The sequence below is a fragment of the Acomys russatus genome, chromosome 32 (genome assembly GCF_903995435.1).
Source record: "Acomys russatus chromosome 32, mAcoRus1.1, whole genome shotgun sequence".
Classification (NCBI taxonomy): domain Eukaryota; kingdom Metazoa; phylum Chordata; class Mammalia; order Rodentia; family Muridae; genus Acomys; species Acomys russatus.
Genome location: NC_067168.1, coordinates 39,733,946 through 39,756,892, shown reverse-complemented (window position 1 = coordinate 39,756,892; position 22,947 = coordinate 39,733,946). Strand labels below are relative to the sequence as shown.

At 47.8% G+C, this 22,947-nt stretch overlaps 1 protein-coding gene across 1 annotated transcript in view; it reads left to right on the top strand.

Annotated features, from left to right (window-relative positions):
- The first annotated feature begins 273 nt into the window (after positions 1-273).
- Fbxl2 (F-box and leucine rich repeat protein 2) overlaps positions 274-22,947 on the top strand; it is a 49,144-nt gene continuing 26,470 nt past the window's right edge. The window contains exons 1-3 of the mRNA XM_051140397.1: positions 274-389; positions 581-809; positions 7,113-7,174. Coding sequence (XP_050996354.1) covers positions 274-389; positions 581-809; positions 7,113-7,174 — 407 coding nt within the window. The remainder of the gene's footprint in view (positions 390-580; positions 810-7,112; positions 7,175-22,947) is intronic.

The following is a 22,947-nucleotide window of genomic DNA, read 5'->3' as shown; positions in this document are numbered from 1 at the left end:
TAAGTCACATCCCCAGCTCCAACAATTTGGGGTTTTGTTGTTGATTTTTTTGGGGGGTTTTAGTAGAGAGAACCTACAAAGGTGTCTTGCTCTGCCCAGTGAGTGCATGGCTGAGGCACCTGTCAGCTGCGAGGGCGCCAAGGTGATGCATTAGTGATGGGAAAGGACCAGGTGTGCAGTACCAGAAGCAGCCAGGCCCCCCTTTCAGCTGCGTGGGGCACAAGTGGGAGGGCCGATGGGCCCGCCTACAGATCACGTGGCAGACGAAGGCCAATGGCTACCTCCAAGCCCACCTTGAGGCCGGGGCGGGGCGCCGGGCTGGCGTCACCAGGACAACGGGCGTCGCCGGCGCCGTGTGACTCCGAGCTGTGGGCGCGCTCGCGGCCATGGTGAGTCTGGGGCCCGCGCCCGCGGGGCAGCGGAGATGCTGGGTGCCCAGGGGCGGGTGTGCAGAAGAGCCAAGGCCTGCTGGGCGGGGCAGGGCCGGGCATGGCAGGGCCGGGCCGGGTGAGGCCGGGCATGGCAGGGCAGGGCAAGGCTGATGGGATTGGTCCTGAAGAAGGAAACCCCGGGTCCCCAGGTCCGGCGTTGGGGGTGGTGGTGGAGGGGCGCGCACCGGGACGCTGTGCTCTCTGACGCTCCGCGTCTTGATCACACACCCGGGACCTCCACTCTGTGGACCACCCCGACGCCGTGACGCTGTTCGGCCGGAGCGTGCCCGGGAAGCCACCAGAGGGTGTGGTTACATAGATACCCACACTCTTCAGTCTGCGTACTTCGGATTGCTTTTATGCCATGATGTCAATACCGTACCATGCATTTGTTTCAAGTTCAGCGTCCTGACGGGGCTCCCAGCACTAGGAGATTTAATGGGTGGCTTTGGGAAGACCTCTTCACCCCTTTTATAAAAATAGGGGACATTGGACTGGACTTTTTTTTCCCCCTGAGTGCTGCACTCTCAGGGATTTAATGAATCTGTCATTAGTACGTTGTAAACGCCTTACAGAAGCCGTTAGCATTGCTCAATAAACTTGAAAGGCTGTGGGAATACCACCTGGCCTCCATTAACTTCTTGTTTAAAGACTTAATTGACTTAGTCTGCGTGCTGACTTTTATGGCAAGTTCAGGTGTAGTGTCTTGAGAGCCCTCCATCCCGGAGAGAAGTGAGCTCCCTGGTTTGTGACACACACCCTGGAAATGGGGTATTGGAGGGTTAGCTAATAGAGAAGTGCCCAATTTTAAGAAATACACATCTAGTGGGGCGTAGTAGCACACGCCTTTAACCCCAGCACTCGGGAGGCAGAGGCAGGCGGATCAATGTGAGTTCAAGGCCAGCTTGGTCTACAAAGTGAGTCCAGGACAGTCATGGCTAACACAGAGAAACCCTGACTTGAAAAACAAAACAAACAAACAAAAAAGAAAGAAAGAAAAGGAAAAGGAAATAGGCATCTAGAGGGCCGGTGAAATGGCTCAGTGGATAAAGGCTCTTGTTGCCAATGTTGACAGCCTGAGTTCTATACCCCTGACCAACGCCAGGTCCTGTAAATTGTCCTCTGACCTCTGTACAGGGCATGCCCTCCATATACATAATAAAATGTGAAGAAAAAAAAAACCCAAACTATTTACCATGAGTAAGTAGATGGAGACTTGCTTGGCATGTGTGTGTATGTGCGTGAGCGTGCATAGGTATAGTTGTGGGGGTGAGGTCCAGAGGCCCGTGATTGGATGTCTTCCATTCCTGCCCATGTTATCTGGATGGGGTCTCTCCCTGAACCTGGAGCTCTGGGCATCTTCCTGCCTCTCCCACCCATGGCCTCCTCCTCGCTGAGGTTACAGACACTGCACACAAGTGGGGCTGTACTGTAGAGTGTGCCGTGTTCCCCTGAGGAGATGGCGGTGGAGTAGAAGTGGGGCTTCTTTCTTGTTTGGATGCGTTGGTTCCGAGCGGCCTGGGGTGATTTGCGCCTTATTTGCAGCCTTGGGTTAGGTTGCTGAGGGCCAGGAGTGGGCAGGCCTGGCCCTCTCCAGGCTCTGCATTCAGCAACCCCCCACACCCTACACCCCCACCTCACCCCACCCCACCCCACCCCGTGGAAAACCCTAATGGGAAGGGATTAGCAGCACAGGAGCTGCCCATGTTAACGTGTGTTAACGCTAGGACAGCTCTGTAAGTTTGTCCATCACCTCAGTGTTCAGGACTTGGCACCCTCCCTTTGTTGGGTCACAGACCTGATGATTTACACAATGCAGGTTAGCCTCAGGATAGGGCAGCATTGTCTGTACAAAGTTGCCTCCTAGCCTTTTCTTCCCCCTTTCCAGTCCCCAGTTTTGTTTTTTTTCCACCTCCTCTTCGCCTTTCTCTTCCTCACCTCCTTTTCTATCCTTCTTTCTAATTTTCTCCTGTGGCTGCTGTCTACAGGCATCCAGGGGGGTTGCTTTGAGTTAACTCATTTGGAGCATACTCGATGGTAGAATATATTTCCTTGTTGCCAGCGAGATCTGCTGTTGTTTAAGTTCAGCATATAAGACAAATTTATTTTTTAATTTGTATGTCATATCAACATGTTTTTCTCATTTTAATTCATTGTTGTTTCCCCTTATTTTGTACCCACTCTCTGATTTTGTCTGTACGGGTCCTGTTACAGGCTTGGGAAGCATGAATTTGGGGAAAACTTCAAATATTTACTTTTCCTCTTTACATGACTGTTTCTTTCTTACCTTTTTGACTCTTGTGGGTATGTGTGTGCAAATCAGAGGTCAGCCTTGAGTGTTGCCCCTCAGGTGCTGGCTACCTAGGTTTTTTTTTGAGACAGAGCCTCTCTCTGAACCTGAAGTTTACCAATTAGACTGGCTGGCCAGCGAGCCGGAGGTCACCTCTCTCCTCTGCTGGGATTAAAGCAGAAGCTACAGTTGGGGTTCTTGTTTTTGTTTTGTTTTGTGTTGTCTTCAAGACAGAGTTTCTCTGTATAGTCTTGGCTGTCCTGGACTCACTTTGTAGACCAGGCCGGCCTCGAACTCACAGCGATCCTCCTGCCTCTGCCTCCTAGAGTGCTGGGATTAAAGGTGTGCTCCACCAGGCCCTGCTCAGTTGGTGTTCTTGTTGTTGTTTGTTTTTTGTATGCTCTGGGAATCAAGCCCTCATACCTTCGTGACGAGTACTTTATCAACTGAGCTCTTGTGGGTTTTGTTGCTGTTGTTTTTTGTTTTGTTTTGTTTTAATCTTTTAAAGCAGATCTTTTTTCATAGCCCTGGCTGGTCTAGAACTCACTATGTAGTCCAGACCCGCTTTGAATTTGTGGTGATTCTCCTGCCTCAGCCTTTTGGGTGCTGGGATTGCTGGCACCCATGCTCCTGACATGGACTATGGCAGAAAGGTCTCAAGTCCAAGGCCAGCCTGGGTAATTTAGAAAGACTTTGTCTCAAAATGAAGGCTGTGGCTGAGCCGTAGAGCACGTGCCTGGCACGCACAAGGCTCGTAGTCCCCAGCACCTCAGGGGGAGGTGCTGACTGAGACGGACACGTCTGTGGTGAGAGTTCTGCTCATTGACCGGACTCCTGCTCCTGATGTCGTTGAGATGGACAATAATTTCCATCACTCTTGGAGCAGCTTTTTTCCATATTTCGCCTGAGTTCTGAGCTAGTCCCTTTGAATTCCTGCGCCCCTCTGGCATCCCCATTGAGAGCTCCAGAGTGCACGGTCTCTGTCCTGCACAGAGGACGGATGGCATTCACAGTATACCCCTCTTTTCCAGCCCCTTCACTCTTTCCGCCACCGTTGTCCACCACATTCCTTGAGCACTGGGGCGGGTGACATCGGTGCCCTTTTTAGGGCTCAGTGTTCTGACCAGGTACGAATCTCTGCCGTAATTGCAGCTCACTGCAAAAATTAGCCTCTGTGACTAAAGCTGACCGGGCCGGTCTGTGGCATAAACAGAAGTGTTTGGGAGGGAATCTGATCAGCATGCCATCATCAGTTAGAATAGTAGTAGTTCCTCACAAAGACCTGTGATCAGTTTTTGTTTGCTGTTTTGAGTTAGATTTATTTATTTATTTATTTTTTTGAGACAAGATTTTTCTATGTAGCCCTGGCTGTCCTGGAACTTGCTCTCTGTAGACCAGGCTGGCCTCTGCCTCTGAGTGCTGGATTTAAAGGCGTGTGCCACCACTGCCTGGCTTTTGGAATTTATTTATTTATTTATTTATTTATTTTTATTATTTATTTTATGTATCTGCATGTACACCTGCAGGCCAGAAGAGGGCATCAGGTCACATTATAGATGGTTGTGAGCCACCATGTGGTTGCTGGGAATTGAACTCAGGACCTCAGGAAGAGCAGCCAGAGCGCTTAACCTCTGAGTCATCTCTCCAGCCCTGGTCTGCCTTTTTATTGTGCAGAAGTTCATTGTGTGTTGTGGGATTCCTTTCATGTTGTTTGCAAATGTTCATGAGTTGTTGATCTATTTCTGTGTCTGACTCTGTCTATTTCCACAAGGTCTCCCTATGTGGCCTGGAACTCCCTTTATATGCTAGTGTGGCATCAGACGGTGGCAATCCTCCTGCCTCTGTCTCTGCCTTTGAAGTGCTGGGCCTGCACCACACCCAGTCCCTTTTCATTTTCTGAACAAGGCCCTTTGTATCAAGAAAGTTTTAATCTTTTGGGGGTTGTTTGTTTGTTTGTTTCAAGACAGGGTTTCTCTGTGTAGCCTTGGCTGTCCTGGACTCACTTTGTAGACCAGGCTGGCCTCGAACTCACAGCGATCCACCTGCCTCTGCCTCCCAGAGTGCTGGGATTACAGGTGTGTGCCTCCATGCCCAGCTGAAGTCCAACTTGCCTGCATTGTTTGTTTGTTTGGTTATGTGTGCTTTGGTGTCATAGTTTAGGTTAAACTGTCACATAGCTCACACCTCGAAGGTTGCCGTTGGTGATCCTGCCTTTACTGGGAGTGTGCTCTTCTGTGTGGTGGAGGTAGAGTCCAACCCCTTGTTTTCATGACGATAGCCTATCCTCCTAGCGCCATTTCTCGAAAAGGCTTCTTTACCATGTAAATCAATGGCTCCTGGCTGTAAGAGTTTGTATCTGGCCTCTCAGTTCTATTCACATAATCTATTTGTCCTTAATTATGCCAGGACTTCACTGTTTCAGTTACTGTAGCTTTGTAGTTAAAAGCTTTTTTTTTTTTTTTTTTTTTTTTTTTTAAAGACTAGAAAGATGACTCACCGCTTAAGATTGCTCCTTTAAAGGACCCGAGTTCAGTTTTCAGCGCCGTGTCTGCTCACAGCTGCCTGTAATTCCAGGTCTAGGTGATCCAACGCCCTCTTCTGGCCACTGTGGGCACTGCACACACAATTGCACACATGTAACTCTTATAAAGGAAAGCATTTAATAGGGGCTTTCAGTTGAGACATTTATCCTTTGTCATCGTGGTAGGAAGCATGGCAGCTTGGGGTCACAGGTAGAGACGTGCTGCTGGGATGGTAGTTGAGCGTTCTACATGTGGATCAGCAGCTGGCAGGAACTGAGAGTGACACTGGGCCTGGCTTGGGCTTGTGAAACTCCAAAGCCAGTGACACGCTTCTTCTGACAAGGCTAAACCTCCTAATAGTGACAATCCTATGAGCCTATGGGAGTAATTTCCATTCAAACAAGCACACACAGAGTCAGAAACTTTTTTTTTTTTTTTTTGAGTTAAAACAAAAACCAAGGGGGCTGGAGAGATGGCTCAGAGGTTAAGAGCACCGCCTGCTCTTCCTAAAGGTCCTGAGTTCAATTCCTAGCAACCACATGGTGGCTCACAACCATCTATAATGTAATCTGATGCCCTCTTCTGGCCTGCAGGTGTAAATGCAGACAGAACATTGTATACATAATAATAAATAAATCTTTAAAAAACAAACAAACAAAAACCAAAAACCAAAACCCTAGAATATTAAGGTATTTTAGATATGTTTATTTGTGTCATGCGCATGTGGACATGCACGTAGAGACCAGTGCAGGACACCCTCCCCATCACATTTCACAGTGCTCCCTTGAGACAGAGTCTTTCACTGAACTTGAAGTTCACTGGTTCAGCCTGGCTGGCTGGCTGAGCTGGGGTCTGCTGTCACCCAGGGCTGGGTTACAAGCACCCACAGCCATGCCTGGCTATTTCATGTGGGTGCTGGGATTCAAACACAGGTCTTGTGTTTGCACAGCAAAATGTCTTGCCCATTGAGTGATTTCTCCAACCCAGAGTAACATCTCAGCATGGAACTCTTACACTTTTTTTCCAGGTCAAACTAACTTCTGAATATTTTATTTATTTTAATGCCATTGTGCGATTGCTTTCTTGAATTCATTTCAAGGTTGTCCATTGCTAATAATGTATAGAAATACACTTTCTTGTAGCTGGAGAGATGGCTCAGCAGTAAAGAGCACTGGCTGCTCTTGTAGAGAACTGGAGTTCAGTTCCTAACACCTAGCACCCAGTTGTGGACAGTTCACAACTGCCTATAATTCCAGCGCCAGGAGATCTAGTGCCCTCTTCTGGCCTCCTAGGGTGCTGCACACACATGCGCGCGCACACACACATATAATTAAAAGTAAAATTAAAAATATATTTCTTTCATATAAATGGGTAGTGTCACTGCACTTTTTGACAAGTTCTGATATGTTTTTTGCGGGTTTCTAGAGTTGTCCACATACAATGCTGTGTCTTTAAGTGGCGCCCATCCTGTTTACTCCCTTTACAACCCCTGTTCATCCAGCTGTTTACTGACCAGAGTCTCCAACACAATGCAGTACACAGATGTCTGTGTGTTGACATTTTAAAAAAGATTTTTTATTATTTTTAATTATGCATATATGTTTGTGGGGGTTGGGGTGGTAGATGCGCTTGTGTGCTGGTGCCACAGATGCTGGGGGTGTTGGATCCCCCGGAGCTGGAGTTATAGGTGGTTGTGAGCCACTTGACATGGCTGCTGGGAACTGAACTCCAGTTGTGAAGGGTGGTGCTGTTGGTTTTTGTTTTCTGTAGTAAGTGGTGCTGTTCCGATCCAGTATGAAAAAAACATGTGGCTTAAGTTTTTCATACAATGGGCAAAGAACCGTTTTCCAGTTTCTCTCTTCCTTGCAGGTTTTCTCAAGCAATGATGATGGCCTTATCAACAAAAAGTTACCCAAGGAACTCCTGCTAAGGTACGTGTGCATGTTAGAGAGCTGGGCTTGGCTCCTGCCTCCAGCTGCAAGGTGGCCTCTCTCTCAGTGTAGTCCTGAGCTACAAAGGCACAGGGCCCACTTACTTTTCGGTTTTGTCTTATAAAATGCCATTTAGCTTGTTGCTATGTTTTACTTGGTTTACTCCAGACTGTACTAAGTATGGATCATTCCGTAGTGTGATAGGTATTGTAGCAGTCGTCAGCAGGTGCCCCTGTTGGGTATGAATAGATAATCACAAATTGATTAGTATGGGGGAGGGGGAACGTGATTGCTATAGGTGCAGGCTCTTTTTTGTTTATTTGTTTTTTTTCGAGTTTCTCTGTGTATCCTTGACTGTCCTGGACTTGCTTTGTAGACGAGGCTGGCCTCGAACTCACAGTGATCCATCTGCCTCTTCCTCATAGAGTGCTGAGATTACAGGAGTGCAGCACCATGCCTGACTAGGTGTGGGCTCTTGTGTCAGAGAGTCTTGGCATTTTCGAAGTGATAGATTGTTGGACAGCGGTTCTGATGTCCTTACTGAGCAGTCGCCTGCTGTCCCCGCACTGAGCAGGTAGCACAGAAGAGCATCTCTGGTCATGCCGTTACTTGTCTTTTTACTAAATGAGTCTGCAGGTGACACCTGTTGCCACCGTGACACTGTTTGCTCTTAGGTTTTGGTTTTTGTTTAATTCTGCAGTTGTCAAATTGTTGTTAGTTGTGGAAGCTGTCACATCTTCATTACTTAGAAATAACTGATTTTTGTACATGTGGTAATCTTTGAGTGGCATTTTCCAAACTGTCACCAATATCCCTCAAAACAAAAACAGGTTCTGACAGGATGGACATTTCTTCAGTGTGTGATGAGGAGTTATTGCAGTATTCCATGGGAGTTATAGAAGATGTTTCTATCCGGGAGGGGGGGGGTGGCACACAATCCCCATGCCGCCTGGCTGTGTGGCATCTTTTCAGAGTTCAAAAGTGAATGTTTTGCTTGGTTATTGGGGGTACTTCTTTTTATATTACATTTATTTGTTTGGGGTAGGGGCATGCACACCTGAGGCGGTGCACCTGTGGAGGTCAGCCGACACCATGTGAGTTGGTATAAACCAACACATGTTCCAGAAGAACCGAGGAGCCAACTGGATCCAATGTGACTGAGTCCAGGGTGGACTGTTGTCACTATACACCTGCAGGGGACCTGGTCCAGGAAGTGCCTCTAGCCTCAGCACAAGTGCCCTCCAGCCCAGGCCTCAGGCTGTGTTGGTGCTCTGGGCAGCCATAGCCAGCTCCAGGCACAGTGCATGAGCCACTCACCCCTAGGCTGTGGTAAACTCCACCCTTCTCATGAATACTGCTGTCGCTTGTGACTCACGGCCACTAGCTTCCCTCTCCCCTGTGGGTTAGGGCTGGCCCCTAAGCTCAACCAGAGTGGTTTGTATTTGCTGACACAAAGGAACAAAGACAGAGATAAGGATTCTGTCACTCTCTGCGGCTGTTTCTTCTTTTCTTTTCTTTTTGGTTTTTTTTGAGACACGGTTTCTCTGTGTAGCCTTGGCTGTCCTGGATTTCCATTATGGACCAGGCTGGCCTCGAACTCACTATGATCCACCTGCCTCGGCTTCCCTGAGGGCTGGGATTATAGGCATGTGCCACTACGCCTGGCATCTGTAGCCATTTCTAAACCCCGGTTAGAAGTTAGTTTTTTTGTTTGTTTGTTTGTTTTTTGTTTTTGGTGTTTTACCCATGGCACTTGCAGCTGACCTAACTGTGGGTGAGCGTCACAGATGTTCTAGAATTGTTTCGTCATTGCAATGACGGTCTTTGGTTGGAAGGTGAGAAAATGCTTGAAGAATGAACGCATGGAAGAGGATGGGAAGCAGGGAGCTCGGTGAAAGCAAGAGGCAAGCTCAGTGCAAATAGGGAAGTCAGAGCAGAGGTTTGTCCTTCCACGCCCCAGGTGCAGGCCTTGGCTGAGAGAAAACTGTAAGAACTGCTGGTGGCTATCCAGAGTCTCTCCTTTTGGTCTTTGGGGTCTTTTTGTTTTGCTTTTAAAGATTTATTTTTATTTTTTAAACATGTGTACATGTGTCTATGTGTGTATGTGTATGTGAGTGCAGTGCCTGCAGTGTCCAGAAGAGGGCATCGGATCCCCAGGAGCTGCAGTTGTGGTTGTGTTTTGCCTGATGCTGAGAACTGAACTCAGGGCCACTGCAAGAGCAATATACCCTCTTAACTGCTGAACCAGCTCTTTAGCCCCCTCCCCGCCCAGAATCTTTTGAATGAAAAGTAACCCAGGAAGAATTGATCTTTGAAAAAAATGTGATAACTTAGGGATTCGGAACATTTCTTAAACAAAAATGTAGTACTTTTACCTCTGCTGACAAGCTGTTCTTCTTCTTCTTCTTTTTTTTTTTTCCAAGAAAGAGTTTCTCTGTGTATCCTTGGCTGTTCTAGACTCGCTTTGTCGACCAGGCTGGCCTTGAACTCACAGAGATCCGCCTGCCTCTGCCTCCTGAGTGCTGGGATTACAGCGTGCGCCACCATGCCCGGCAAGCTGGCCTTCTTGTGTGCTGCTTTTCCTTGTCTACATCTGCTGAACATTATCTTGTCTCTACTAGTAAAATGATCTAAATTAGGCCAGACATGGTGGCACACCCCTTTAATCCCAGCATTTAGGAGGCAGAGACAGGGGGATCACTGTGAATTCTAAGCCAGGCTAGGCTATACAGTGAGATGTTGTTTAAAAAAGTATTTTTCTTAATGACCCAAAAGAGGGACTGTGGCGGTGTTAAGGCAGCTCAGTGGGTAAAGGGCTCGCTGTGCAAACATGAGGACCTGCGTGTGAGTATCTGGGCCCAGTGGCACACGCCTTAACCCCCGTGCTGAGGAGGTGCGACAGGACGGTCCTGGCACACACCTTAACCCCCGTGCTGGGGAGGTGCCATAGGATAGACCTGGCATATGCCTTAACCTCTGTGCTGGGGAGGTGCGACAGGATGGTCCTGGGGGTTTACAGGCTGGACAGCTGAGCTGAAATGGTGAGCCTCAAGTTTAGTGAGAGACCCTGTCTCCAAAAGATAAGGTCAAGAGGAGAGGAGATTAACAAACAATATGTTGGTGGTAACCCAGACTCCGACACATGCCCTCATGGGTATACACACACACATCCACATACAGAGATAGATAGACAGATAGATAGATAGATAGATAGAAAGAAAGAAAGAATAAACAGTCACCCACAGTGTACCAGTTGCTAAGAATATGGAGGTTGTGGCTATCAGGCATAGCTTTTAAGTCATGCACAGGCTCATGTGTCAATTATTTTGTTAAATGAATCACCACTTGAGTGCAGATGTCCATCATGTTTTCTGGAGGGTTTGAGTTCCCACATTTCTGCTCTTATTTTGGAACCAGTCAGAGAACTTGAAATTTTTATTTTATTATTTATTTATTTAGGTGTTCTGGTGATAAGGTTTCTCTGTGTAGTTCTGGTTGTCCTAGAACTTGTTCTGTAGACCAGGCTGCCCCAAAGCTCAGAGATCCACCTGGCTCTGCCTCCCAAGTGCTGGGATTAAAGGTGTGCACCACCACTGTCCTGCCCTCATCTGGTGGTTTTTATTGATAATTTCTAAGAATACTTGATGTTCTTTTTTTAAAAATGTATTTGTTTATTATTATGTATACAGTGTTCTGCCTGTATGATCCCTGCAGGCCAGAAGAGGGCATCAGATCACATTATAGATGGTTGTGAGCCACCATGTGGTTGCTGGGAGTTGAACTCAGGGCCTCTGGAAGAGCAGACAGTGCTCTTAACCTCTGAGCCATCTCTCCAGGCCCATACTTGATGTTCTTAATTCACATATTCCTGTCACACACTTTGTTATTAAGTTTATACAACTTGACTTTTTCTATACACCTTTCATGAATTAAAGATTTTCTTAGGGCTGGGCAGAGGGCTCAGTGGTTAAGAGCACAAACTGCTCTTGCTGAGGGTTGAGTTTGGTTCTTAGCACCCACATCCGGTGGTTCCTAACCACCTGTACCTCCAGCTCTAGCAGATCCAGCAGCCCCTTCTGGGCTCCATCGGCAAGCGCATTCCTGTACCCATACACAGGACACATATGCATACATGTAATTAAACACCAAAACAAACCTCTTTTTAAAAAGTTATTTTCTCCTCTGGGGTGGGGGGGCAGAGGCAAGTGGATCTCTGTGAATTCAAGGCCAGCCTGGTCTACAAAGTGAGTCCAGGACAGCCAAGGTTATACAGAGAAACCCTGTTTCCAAAAAGCAAAATCCAAAACCAAAACAAAAGTTCTCTGATTTTTGTTTCCACACAGCTCAGTGGCTCACTCCTTTCCTGTCCCTGGCCAGTCAGTTGCATGTTGCGTTTCATGGGAGTGTGTGTAATTGTCTATACTAGTTGAAGATTTAGTACATGGATTTTCCACGTTGTTACGATCTCTCTTGGCTTTTGGAGTCGGATTTTATGGGTTGAGGTGCCAGCCTTCTTTGTTAGCGCGACACCTTAAGATGTGGTAGTTCCCTTGGTTTGGGGCTCTTGTCTTTGGCTGTCTCAAGCTGTGTGCTCAGTTTCTGTGTAGTCGTTTTGATTTGTGATGCTTTGTCTCGAAATGATTCCTGAGGAGAAATAGTGTCGCCAGTCCCTGGATGACTGTCTCTCACCATTACAGAGAAGAAACACTGTGACCAAAAGCAACTCTGGGAGGAGAGAGTTGTATCATGCCGCACTTTAGTCCGTCATCCAGGGAAGTCAGGGCAGGAGCTGAGACCCTGGAGGAGTGCTGCCTGCTGGCTTGCTCACATAGCCGGTTCAGCTCTTCCTTACAGAACCCAGGGCCACCTTCCCAGGCGTGGTGCCACCCACCATGATCTGGGCCCGCCCACAGCAGTCATTAGTCAAGAAAATGCCTCGCGTACTTACTTGCACAGGCCAATCATATGGAGGCATTTTCACAATTGAGAGTCTCTCTTCCCTGGGTGACACTGGCTCCTGTCACCTTGACAGAACACACAGTCACCTTGTGTTGTTTACGCTGAGAAGCTAACCCAGCAGATATTAAACTGGCTCATAATTCCTCTTCCTGATTAATTTAGATATGTGACTCCATTTTCTCGATAGCACACTAAGGATGAAAATAGTTTTCCTCTTGGAGTTTAGACCAGCAGTGATCCCAAATGTGTGTGTGTGTGTGTGTGTGTGTGTGTGTGTGTGTGAGAGAGAGAGAGAGAGAGAGAGAGAGAGAGAGAGAGAGAGAGAGAGAGAGAGAGAGAGAGATATCGAGATCGTCTTGTGTTGTCTATCTCTGCTGCCTGTCCCTGATAGAGTTTGCTCTGTATTTATTGAACAGCCCAGAAAATATAGCGTGGAAAGGCACGAGGAGACCCTGTTCTACAGAACCTTTAACACAGTGTTACACAGGAAGAAAGTGCTTTACTCACTGAGCGGGCGCAGGGCAGCACTTGAGGTTATCAACCTGTAACATTTGTGTGTATTTGCTTTGTTAGGTTGTTTTTTAGCAAATGATTACCACAACACACACACACACACACACACACACACACACACACACACATTCACCCTCACCCTTCTGGGTCAGTGGCATGGAAGAGTACAGAGTTTAAGATAAAGCAGTGGGAGGTATTGCTCTTGCAGAGGACCCGGGTGCAGTTCCCAGCATCCATGGGTGGCTCACAGCTGCGCAAGTGGTTTCAGGGATCCGACGCTTTCTCTAACCTCTCAGAACGTATGTTTTCTTTAAATACATAGCTTCAAGTCAGTTTTTAATTTTCCACAAGAGGCTAAGAGAGCTCAGCAGTTAAAATTATTTGTTGCTCTCGCAGAGGACTAGGTTCGGTTTCCAGCACCCACATTGGGCCGCTCACAAATACCTGCAACCCCATCTCCAAATGCCTTCTGGCCTCATACTTACACTCATAAAATACCTAAGTCTTCCAAGTCACCATTTCTGCTTTTCCTGCTGTTTGCGTGCTCCACCAATCTGCCCCCCAGGAATGTACGCCATCCTGTAAATTGAATATTCTTTGCCCATCTTCCTTATTTATCATTTTCTCCCAAATCCTTTTTATTTTTCTTTTGGCCTTTTTTTTTTTCTTGTTGTTTTTTCGAGATGGGGTCTCTCTGTGTAGCCTTGGCGGTCCTAGACTCACTTTGTAGACCAGGCTGGCCTCGATCTCACAGTGATCTGCCTGCCTCTGCCTGCCTCTGCCTCCCGAGTGCTGGGATTAAAGGCGTGTGCCACCACGCCCGGCCTCTTTTGGCTTTTTAAAAATTACTTCTTTTTTCTCTTTTTGGCTTGACATGGTAGCGCAGACCTTTAATCCCAGCAATTGTGAGGTAGAAGCAAGTGGATCTTTGTGAGTTCAAGTGCCAACTTGGTCTACATAGTGAGACCCTGCCTCAAACAGACATCCTTTTCATCTTTTGTCACAAAATAATGTTCTTGATTTTTCTTTTGAGTATTTAAAAATGTTGCATTTATTATTACGGTGTGTGTTGTGTGTCCTACAGCGTACCTGTGAAGGTCAGAGAACAAATCCCTCCCACCTTTGTATCACTTCTGGGGATGGAATGTGGGGCGTCAGGCTTGAACCTACTGAGCCACCTCGCCATTCCCTGTTTTAGCTTTTTGGCACATGGTGTCATGTAGCTCAGGCAGGCTCAGCCTCACTCGTCCCCCTCCTGCCTCCGCCTTCCTCCACTGAGATTATAGGCATGTGCCTCTGTGCTCAGCCTTTTGACTCTCCTTAAGTCAGATCTTTGCATTAAAGTGTTGTGCTGGAGTCAGCGCCTAGGACAGGACCTGGCTTTTCAGCTTCAGCATGTTCATAGTTCTTTTAATTCATTAAAAAAAAAAAAAAAAGGCAGGGGGAGGGCTGGAGAGATGGCTCAGAGGTTAAGAGCACTGACTGTTCTTCCAGAGGTCCTGAGTTCAATTCCCAGCAACCACATGGTGGCTCACAACCATCTATAATGAGATCTAGTGCCCTCTTCTGACTGCAGGTGTACATGCAGGCAGAGCACTGTGTACATAATAAATACATCTAAAAAAAAAAAACAAACAAAAAAAACTCCTTACTATGCACCATCCATTTGGCTCTCAGTTTCTTTCTTTTCTTTCTGTTTTCTCCTTGTTTTGAGATGGGTTCTCACAGTGTAGTGCTGGCCAGGAACTCCCTATATAGACCAGGCTGGTCTTGTACTCAGAGAGCTCTGCCTGCCCCTGCCTCCCAGAGTGCTTGGCATTAAGGTGTGCGCCGCTATGCCTGGCCAAAAATAAGGTTTCCTTAGTCACTGTAGCAATTTGATGATCACTTGATAATCAAAGCAGTGTCTTGAAGAGGCAGTGTAGACATGACTAATGTTCAATATGTAGATGAGAAGAAAAGAAAAGAAAGCCAGTGGCACACACCTCTAATCCCAGCACTCAGGAGGCAAAGGCAGGCAGATCTCTCTCTGTGAGTTCGAGGCCAGCCTGCTCTACAAAGGGAGTCCAGGACAGCCAAGGCTAGAGAAACCTTGTCTCAGGAAAACAAAACAAAACAAAACAAAACAAAACAGAAAAGCTCAAAAGGCAGGATGTCTCTTCATCCAGTTTCCAGAGGAAGTAAGAATGTGCAGTTGGGAGTTTGAAGGACACATGTGTCAAGTTTCATGTGTTTTTCCTCTGTAAGCATCATTCTACAGGCTTTATAAAAGTGGTGTGCAGTATGTTTTGGTCTTGTTGTCCAACAGAAATCCTCCAAATCCTCACATCTACACAGTCCTGGCTGTCTTAGAAATCACTCTGCAGACCTGGCTGGCCTTGAACTGACAGAGGTCTGCCTGCCTCTTCCTCCCGAGTGCTGTGCAAGGTGTGCGCCACTATGTTCGTTGGCCTAAATCTTACCCTATCAGTGGCTGCAAACACCATTTCCACTGCTTGTTCCGCACTAGAATCCGTGGATCCAGATGAACGCCGTAGTTCCCCATTGCAGTAGAAGTAAAGGGAGTTGAGAAGCTGCTGTGCAGACTGTGTTATATCCATCCTGTTGGTGTCATGAAAGAGAAAGAGCCCGATTGATGCCCGGATTCTGGAACCTGGTTGTGGGCCTGGTCTGAAAATGCATGTAGAAATAATGGTAAGATAAAGTGAAGTGGGGCTGGAGAGGAGGCTCAGCGGTTCTTGTAAAGGACACAGTTTTGTTCCCAGCATGCACGAGGTGCCTCACAACCATCCATAGCAGAAGTTCCAGAGGCTCAAACATTCCCTTCTGTGCTCAGCACGCATGTGGGGAGCATGCACACTTGCAGGCGGAACATTCATGTACAGTGTACTAGCCAGATTTGTCAACCCAACACAAACTAGAGTCGTCTAAAAGGAAGGAACCTCAACCGGGAAAATGCTTCCAAATGAGCTGGCTGTAAGGCATTTTCTTCATTAGTGATTGGTGGGGGAGGGCCCTGTCCATTGTGGGTGGTACCATCCCTGGGCTGGTGGTCCTGAGTTCTGTAAGAAAGCAGGCTGAGCAAGCCATGAGGAGCAAGCCAGTAAGCAGCACTCCTCTATGGCCTCTGCATCAGCTCCTGTCTGCAGGTTCCTGCCCTGTTTGAGTTCCTGTCCCAGTTTCCTTCAGTGAACAGTGAAGAGTGTAAGCTGGAAAAACCCTTTCTTTCCCAACTTGATTTTTTTGGTCATGGTGTTTCATCACGGCAATAGAAACCCTAACTAAGACACATAGAAAACAAACCTAAAAAACAAAAGCAAAAACAGAAAACAATGGGCTGGAAAGATGGCTCAGAGGCTAAGAACACTGGCTGCTCATCCAGAGGATCCAGGTTCGATTCCCAGCAACCACATAGCAGCTCACAACTGTCTGTAATTCCTGTTCCCAGAGATCTAACACCCTCACACAGACAGACATGCAGGCAAAAAATACCAGTGTATTGAAATAAAAGTAAATAGATCATTTAAAAACATAAAAGATAAAGTAAATTATTTAGCTCAAGGGACTGATTTGTGTTGGGATGCGCATAACTGGAGTGGGTGGTGAGCCAGGTTCCAGCTGTCTGTAAGGGGGCGGGGCTGGTGAGCAGGTACCTATGACAGTGGGTAAGCAGCGCCCCTGAAAGGCCATTCACGGTGGGAAATAGATGAGACCAGCAAACATACCTTCTGCTCAGGGCTCTGGGTGAAGGAGGGCAAAGTTTGTCCTGATGGTCACAGCCAAGCAGTGCTTGGGAGGCTAAAGCAGGGGGCTCAGTGTGTGAGGTTAGGCGGCACTGCCTGTCTCAGAACAAAACAACCGAAACAAATCTACTTCCAAATATGAGTAGCTCAGAAAGTCTGTGCTTAGAAATGCCTGTTGCCGGGCATGGTGGCGCACGCCTTTAATCCTACCACTTGGGAGGCAGAGGCAGAGGCAGAGGCAGAGGCAGAGGCAGAGGCAGGCGGATCTCTGTGAGTTCGAGGCCAGCCTGGTCTACAAAGCGTGCCTGCTAACTTGACTCTGCGACGGTGTGGGAGAATCAGGCGTAAACACTGTAATGGGGAATTTCACTAATAGAATAGTTGAGCCTTCTGCACCTCAGCAGTGATGTAAAAATGGAGCCATGATGAGCATTTAGCACTGTGTAAGGAAATGATTCACTGTAGGGGAGCGCAACCCACAGCATAGGTCCAGTCACAGGGAGCCGGAAACCTGCACACGGACACAGTCACAGAAACACTGAAACGCTTCCAAGGGACCCGAAGGTGGGATCCGAGTTCTAAAGGGAATCATGGAAAAAGAACATGGATATTTAAACTAGTCATGGCTGGAGTTGTTTTTCAGGATGGATTCCAGGTGTGGGTCTTCAAAGTGTGGAAGGACATCAGTAACCAAACAGGATCAGGAAGGATAAACTCATACCTACATAGTTATAATGAAATGGCAGACTTCAAGCATGAGAAGCCTTATTTTATTACTTTTTTTTTTTATACTTTAAGATATCTATGTATGTGCACTTGTGTATGTGTGTGCACCAGAAGAGGCTGTCAGGTCTCTGAGAGCTGGAACTACAGTGATTGTGTGCTGTCTGATCTGGGTCCTGCGAACTGAGCCTGAATCCTCTGGAAAAACAGCCAGTGCGCTAACCACAGAGCCATCTCTCCAACTGTTGCTTCTTTTGTGTGACTGTGTGTTGGTTGGGGAGGCGCTGTGGTGTGCATGAGGTAGTCAGAGGAGGTGTCTTGGGGTTCCTGTTGCTGCGGAGAATCATCAGATTGACTGAGAGCAAGTTGGGTGGCGGGGGGGGGAAGGGTTGATTTCACTCACAGCTCATCATTAAAAACAGGGAGAGGCAGGAACTCTTGAGGCAGGAGCTGATGCAGAGGCCATGGAGGGTGCTGGCTTGCTCCTTGTGGCTTGCTCAGCCTGCTTTCCTATAGCCCTCAAGACCAACGTAGGCAGGTCACCACCCACAAGGGGCTGGGCCTTCCCCAGTGCCCCATCCATCACTAATGAAGAAAATGGCCCAAGGGTTGCCTACAGCCCAATCTTATGGAGGCATTTTGTCTCCCACCCCACCTTAAGACAGGGTTTCTCTGTGTAGCCCTGGCTGTCCTGGAATCATTCTGTAGAACAGGCTGGCCTCGAACTCACTGTGACCCACCTGCCTCTGTCTCCCAGGATTAAAGGTGTGTGCCACCGCACCCAGCTGAAAAGCCATTTTCTTAATTAGGGCTCCCTCCTCTCAGATGACTGTAGTTTCTGTCAACTTGACATAAAACTGTCCATCACAGAGGACAACTGGTGGAAGTTGACACTCTCTCCATTCACTGTGTAGGTTCTGGGGACGCAACTCAGACCTTTGGGTGTAGCAGCTGAGCCATCACCGAAGCCCAAGATGTCCTTGACATGAGACAGTCAACTGCAACCAGCAGCAGGTCTCTGGGCCGCAGTGATAAAAGGAAAAGAGTGGCATCTGTTCCATGTGCCCAGTGGAAGAGAGACCTAGAATTGTCTTCCTGGGCTAAGTCATTCTAAAATGAAGATGTAATGATGACAATGAAGTCCTTTTCATATTGGTGTAGCTATTTGACAATTCTTCAAAAAGAAACAAAGTCACACAGTGGAAGCTCCTCTCTCGGGCACACACACTACTGCCCTGTGCCTCCCCTAGCCCAAGCCACCTGGCAAGTGTGCATCCGAAGGTCCAATAAGTTCATTTACCCGAAGGCTCAGAGATGCACCTTGCAGCCGGAAGCACATCCACATGGCGTTTGCTAGGGGCTCAGGGTCGTGGCTGGCTACAGAATATGGCTTTTCACTTGGGTGACAAAACTGTTTTTAAACTCAACCTCAGAGTTGATGGTGTGTGTATCACCAGTAGTTGCTGAATTGTGTGGTTTAAGTGGTTGATTTTATGTTGCATGATTTTAGCTCATCCAGTCAAAGCATCTCTTGGGAGTGTCTGGGCTAACCTTTCTGGGGTGGGGCGGGGCGGGGAATGTTAAGGATGGATTTCAATATATGTTACTTCAGAGTGCTAACCAGGAAGTAAGAAACTGAAGGTAAATCTCCAATAAACATCCTCTAGTAATGGCAGTATTTTTATTTTTATTTCATTATTATTGCTTTGTTTAGAGGCAGGCTCTTCCTATGCATCCCCGGCTGTCCTGGAACTCACTCCCAAGACCAGGCTGACCTCAAACTCACAGAGATCCTCCTGCCTCTGCCACCCAAGTTCTGGGATCAAAAGTGTACGCCACCACATTCAGCTAAGTATTGCTTTAAAAGAAAGAAAATGTTGTTAATGACTGCCATGCAGAGGAATTGGGAAGAGCGGGGGGGGGGGGGGGCTAGGGAGAGGGTGCCCCAAGCAGCGAAGGTTACAGCATGGAGCTGCTGCTAAAGTTTTAAAGTTTTAGGCTACAGGGATAGTAATGCACGGTAAAACATACCTGGAGGTTAGAAACATCATTAGATGCTGGGGTGGTGGCTGACACCTGTAACCCAGTACTTGGGAGCAGGAGACAGGAAGATTCCTGCAAGCTCTAGGTCAGCCTGAGCTAGAGTGAGACTGTGCCTCAAAAAAAAAAAAAAAAAAAAAAAAAAAAAAAAAAGTAAGAAAGAAAGGTGTTTTCTTGTTTGTTTTTCTGGTTAGGGAGGCCATGAAAATGTTTGCTTCGTTGAGGATCAGAAGACTAATTATAGACAGAAAGGTTAAATCAATCCCATTTTACTTAGAGCCAGTGAAAAGCAGCATACTTGGGAGGCCTGCGGGACTGACTGTCTTAAGGACCATGGAGAGAGATCAGGGAGCAGAGCGGCTTTTAGGCCTAGTCTGGTGTCTGCTTGTGTGTGTGTGTGTGTGTGTTGTGTGTGCGCACATGCTTGGTACACATGTGGAGGTCAGAGGACAGCTGACAGGAGTGGCTTCTCTCCTAGGCAGTGAGCGCCTTTATCCACGGGCCTTCTCGAGTTTTATAGAAACTAAACCAGCCATGTTTTTGAGCCCCAAATACAGCAAATTCTTTGCCCTAAAATGTCTCCCCATTCATTTCTCCTAAGCTGCTGCTGGGAGGGGCCGGAACCGCCAGCAGTTGCCAAGGGCTTTGGATTCTCACAGCCCCAATACTGAGAAGAGTTTGTAGACTTGAATGCAAGAGGCAACTAAGCTGCAACCAACCTCTTCTGTCTCCCTTACAGTAGTTAAAATCCCAGAGTGCTGGGCTCAGCGTGGGCGGGCCGTCTGAGTGTAGTTTTAGCTGAACTGGGAAACTGAGAGAGCAGACGCTGAGCCTCAGTGAGGTTGGTGCAATAAGCCAAACTAAAATGCTCTGTGCTCCACAGGACCTGGAATGAGGCAAGGGAGGCAGAGGCAGGCGGATCTGTGAGTTCGAGGCCAGCCTGGTCTACAGAGCGAGTTCAGAACAGCCAGGGCTACACAGAGAAACCCTGTCTCAAAAAAACCAAAACAACAACAACTAAAGGAAAAGATGAGCCAGGTGGTCGTGTTGCACACCTTTAATCCCAGTACTTGGGAGGCAGAAGCAGGCGGATCACTGTGAGTTCGAGGCCAGCCTAGTCTACAAAATGAGCCCAGGACAGCCAAAGCTACATAGAGAGATCCTATCTCAAACAAAACAAAACAAACAAACAAAGCAAAAAACAACAACAAAAAGAAAAAGGTCAAGCGAAGGAAAAGTCACTCAAATGTTTGTCAAAGTAATGGCCCCAAAGCACAAACAGCCCCGGTCAAAATTCAGTGAACACACGTGACCACGGTACTCAAAAGCACAGAGACCCCAGACAGCTGAACAGACGAACTATATGTGTGAAAGAACGGTGATAAGGACATGCCCAGTGGGACGCATGGGCAGTGATAAGGACATGCCCAGTGGGGCCCATGGGCAGTGATAAGGACATGCCCAGTGGGGCGCATGGGCAGTGATAAGGACATGCCCAGTGGGGCCCATGGGCAGTGATAAGGACATGCCCAGTGGGGCGCATGGGCAGTGATTCAAAAGGAGAGATGCTTTTAAAGTCTCCTGTCCTAAGACTATATGGCCCGTATGTTCCCTTTTAAAAATGAAAGCCTGGCCCAGTATGGTGGCGCACGCCTTTAAACCCAGCACTCGGGAGGCAGAGGCAGGCGCATTTCCACATTCGAGGCCAGCCTGGTCTACGATGCGAGTCTAGGACAGCCAGGGCTACAAGAGAAACCCTGTCTCAAAAAACCAAAAAAAAGCCTGGAGCCAGACATGGTCATCCACACCTTTAATTTAAGCAGAGGAGCAGAGGCAGGTGGATCTCTTTGAGTTTGAAGCCAGCGTGGCCTACAAAGTAAATTCTAGGACAGTCAGAGCTATGTAAAGAGAGCCTGTCTCAAAAAACAACACACACACATGCACACACACCACGAAAAGCCTGGGCTGGTGAGACAGCTCAGCAGAGTAAAGGCACTTACTATATAACCCCAGCATTTCTGGGACCCATGTTAAGGTAGAGGGAGAAAACCAACTCCGTAAAGCTGTTCTCTGACCTCTGCATGTCTTCTATGACTTGTCCACACTCACATACCCGGGCACCACACATACACAGAGTACTAATTTTTACAAATTAACCAGGAAAAAAAAAAAAAAGAAAAGAATCTGGGCTGGTGAGATGGCACAGCAGGAAAGCGCTTGTGGTGCAAGCCTGGTGACTCGAATTCAATGCCAGAATCCTTCGTGGGAGGAGAGAGTGGACTCCTCAGACTTGTCCTCTGACCTCCATGCGTGTGCTGTGGCTCCAGCCTACACACACGCACTCATGCACGCACGCGCACATGCTCACAAACACACCATACAGAAATAATAAGTTTTAATTAAAAATAAGCCTTTTCAAGTGATTCATCGCAACCACCCCCACATAAGTGCTAAGGGATTCCTGTCACTAGGTCTCCAGCGGGGACCGGCAGGGTAAGATCAGTGCAGGGAGGTGGACGTGCGCTTTACCTCTGTAACCGCCTTAGGTGTTGACTGGTTTTGTGTGTGTGGGTTTTGTTCTTCCCAGTCCTCTAGAAAGTTTGATTCTGTCCAGGTTTCCTGCAAATTCACTATAATACCAATGTAAAAGTTTCAGAAAAATTTTCCATGCAACTTGACATGGTTCTAGGGTGTAAATGGAAATTAAGTTTAAAGGGTCGACAATAATGAAGATGAGCCTGGTAAAGAGCAATTGGGGCTTCAAAACAGAGGCCAGAGCTCCAGTTAACATGGGGTGTCAGGGAGCAGGACAGACAGATCAAGGGACAGCTCTCATGTCTACAAGTAGACTTGTGCCGTTCCCCGCTGCTGCGATCAGATGCTCTGACTAAGGTAATTTAGGCTGAAAGGGTCTGTTCCGGGCCACAGAGTGGTCTGCGTCCATCCACTCTGGGGAAGGGACATGCTGCAGCCATAGTCAACAGAGAGCAGCAAATGCTGGCGCTCAGCTCCCACGGAGTGACTTGTCCAGGACTCAGCCCCTGGTGCCACACTGCGGGCTTCCCTTCTCAAGTGGTGAGGGTAGCCCCACTCACCAGGCACGCCTAGAGGCCGTCTCCCCAGTGACCGTAGAGTCTGCCGTGTTGTCAACACCGTAGCAATCGTCGCTACTTCTTTTGTACACTCTCGGGGTGCTGTCACAGGGGAAGCTGGGAACTTTTCAGAAGCAACGCCCTCAAGGGGCCATGACTGCTTCCTACTTCAGCCAACTGTTTCTTTTTTGGTTTTACTTTATAAATTTCTCTCTCTCTCCCCCCCTCCCTCCCTCTTAGTGTAAAGACGTGTGAGGGAAAAATAATGTAAGTACTGCAAAAGCGGAGCAGCCTGCACGACAGCAGGCACAGGCATTGTGACCCGCTGGGTTCCTGTCTGTCTCAATATACAAAGGTCTCGTTCTCGTGTAAGTCTAGATTTTTCCAAACAGCATGCTCACTCAAAGATAACTTCTTCACCCAGTGCACAGCCAAGTCTCAAGGAAGACATCGCTGTGTCAGCCTGTCCCAGGCCGCGCGTGGGTGGCCGTGGGCTCTTGGGCCAGCCAGATTATTGGGTTCAGATTCCAGCCCCACCCTTTTCACCTCCGTGGCTTGGTCAGGTAACCTCATCTCTGAAATGGGCGCAATAGTCCTCTCCTCGTGTGGCTGTGACAGGTGACTCACATGTCCCATGGAGCACATCAATGGCTATCTGTCCTTATAATCAGAAGTGTTCTGTTGCTGTGAGACAGTAGACTGA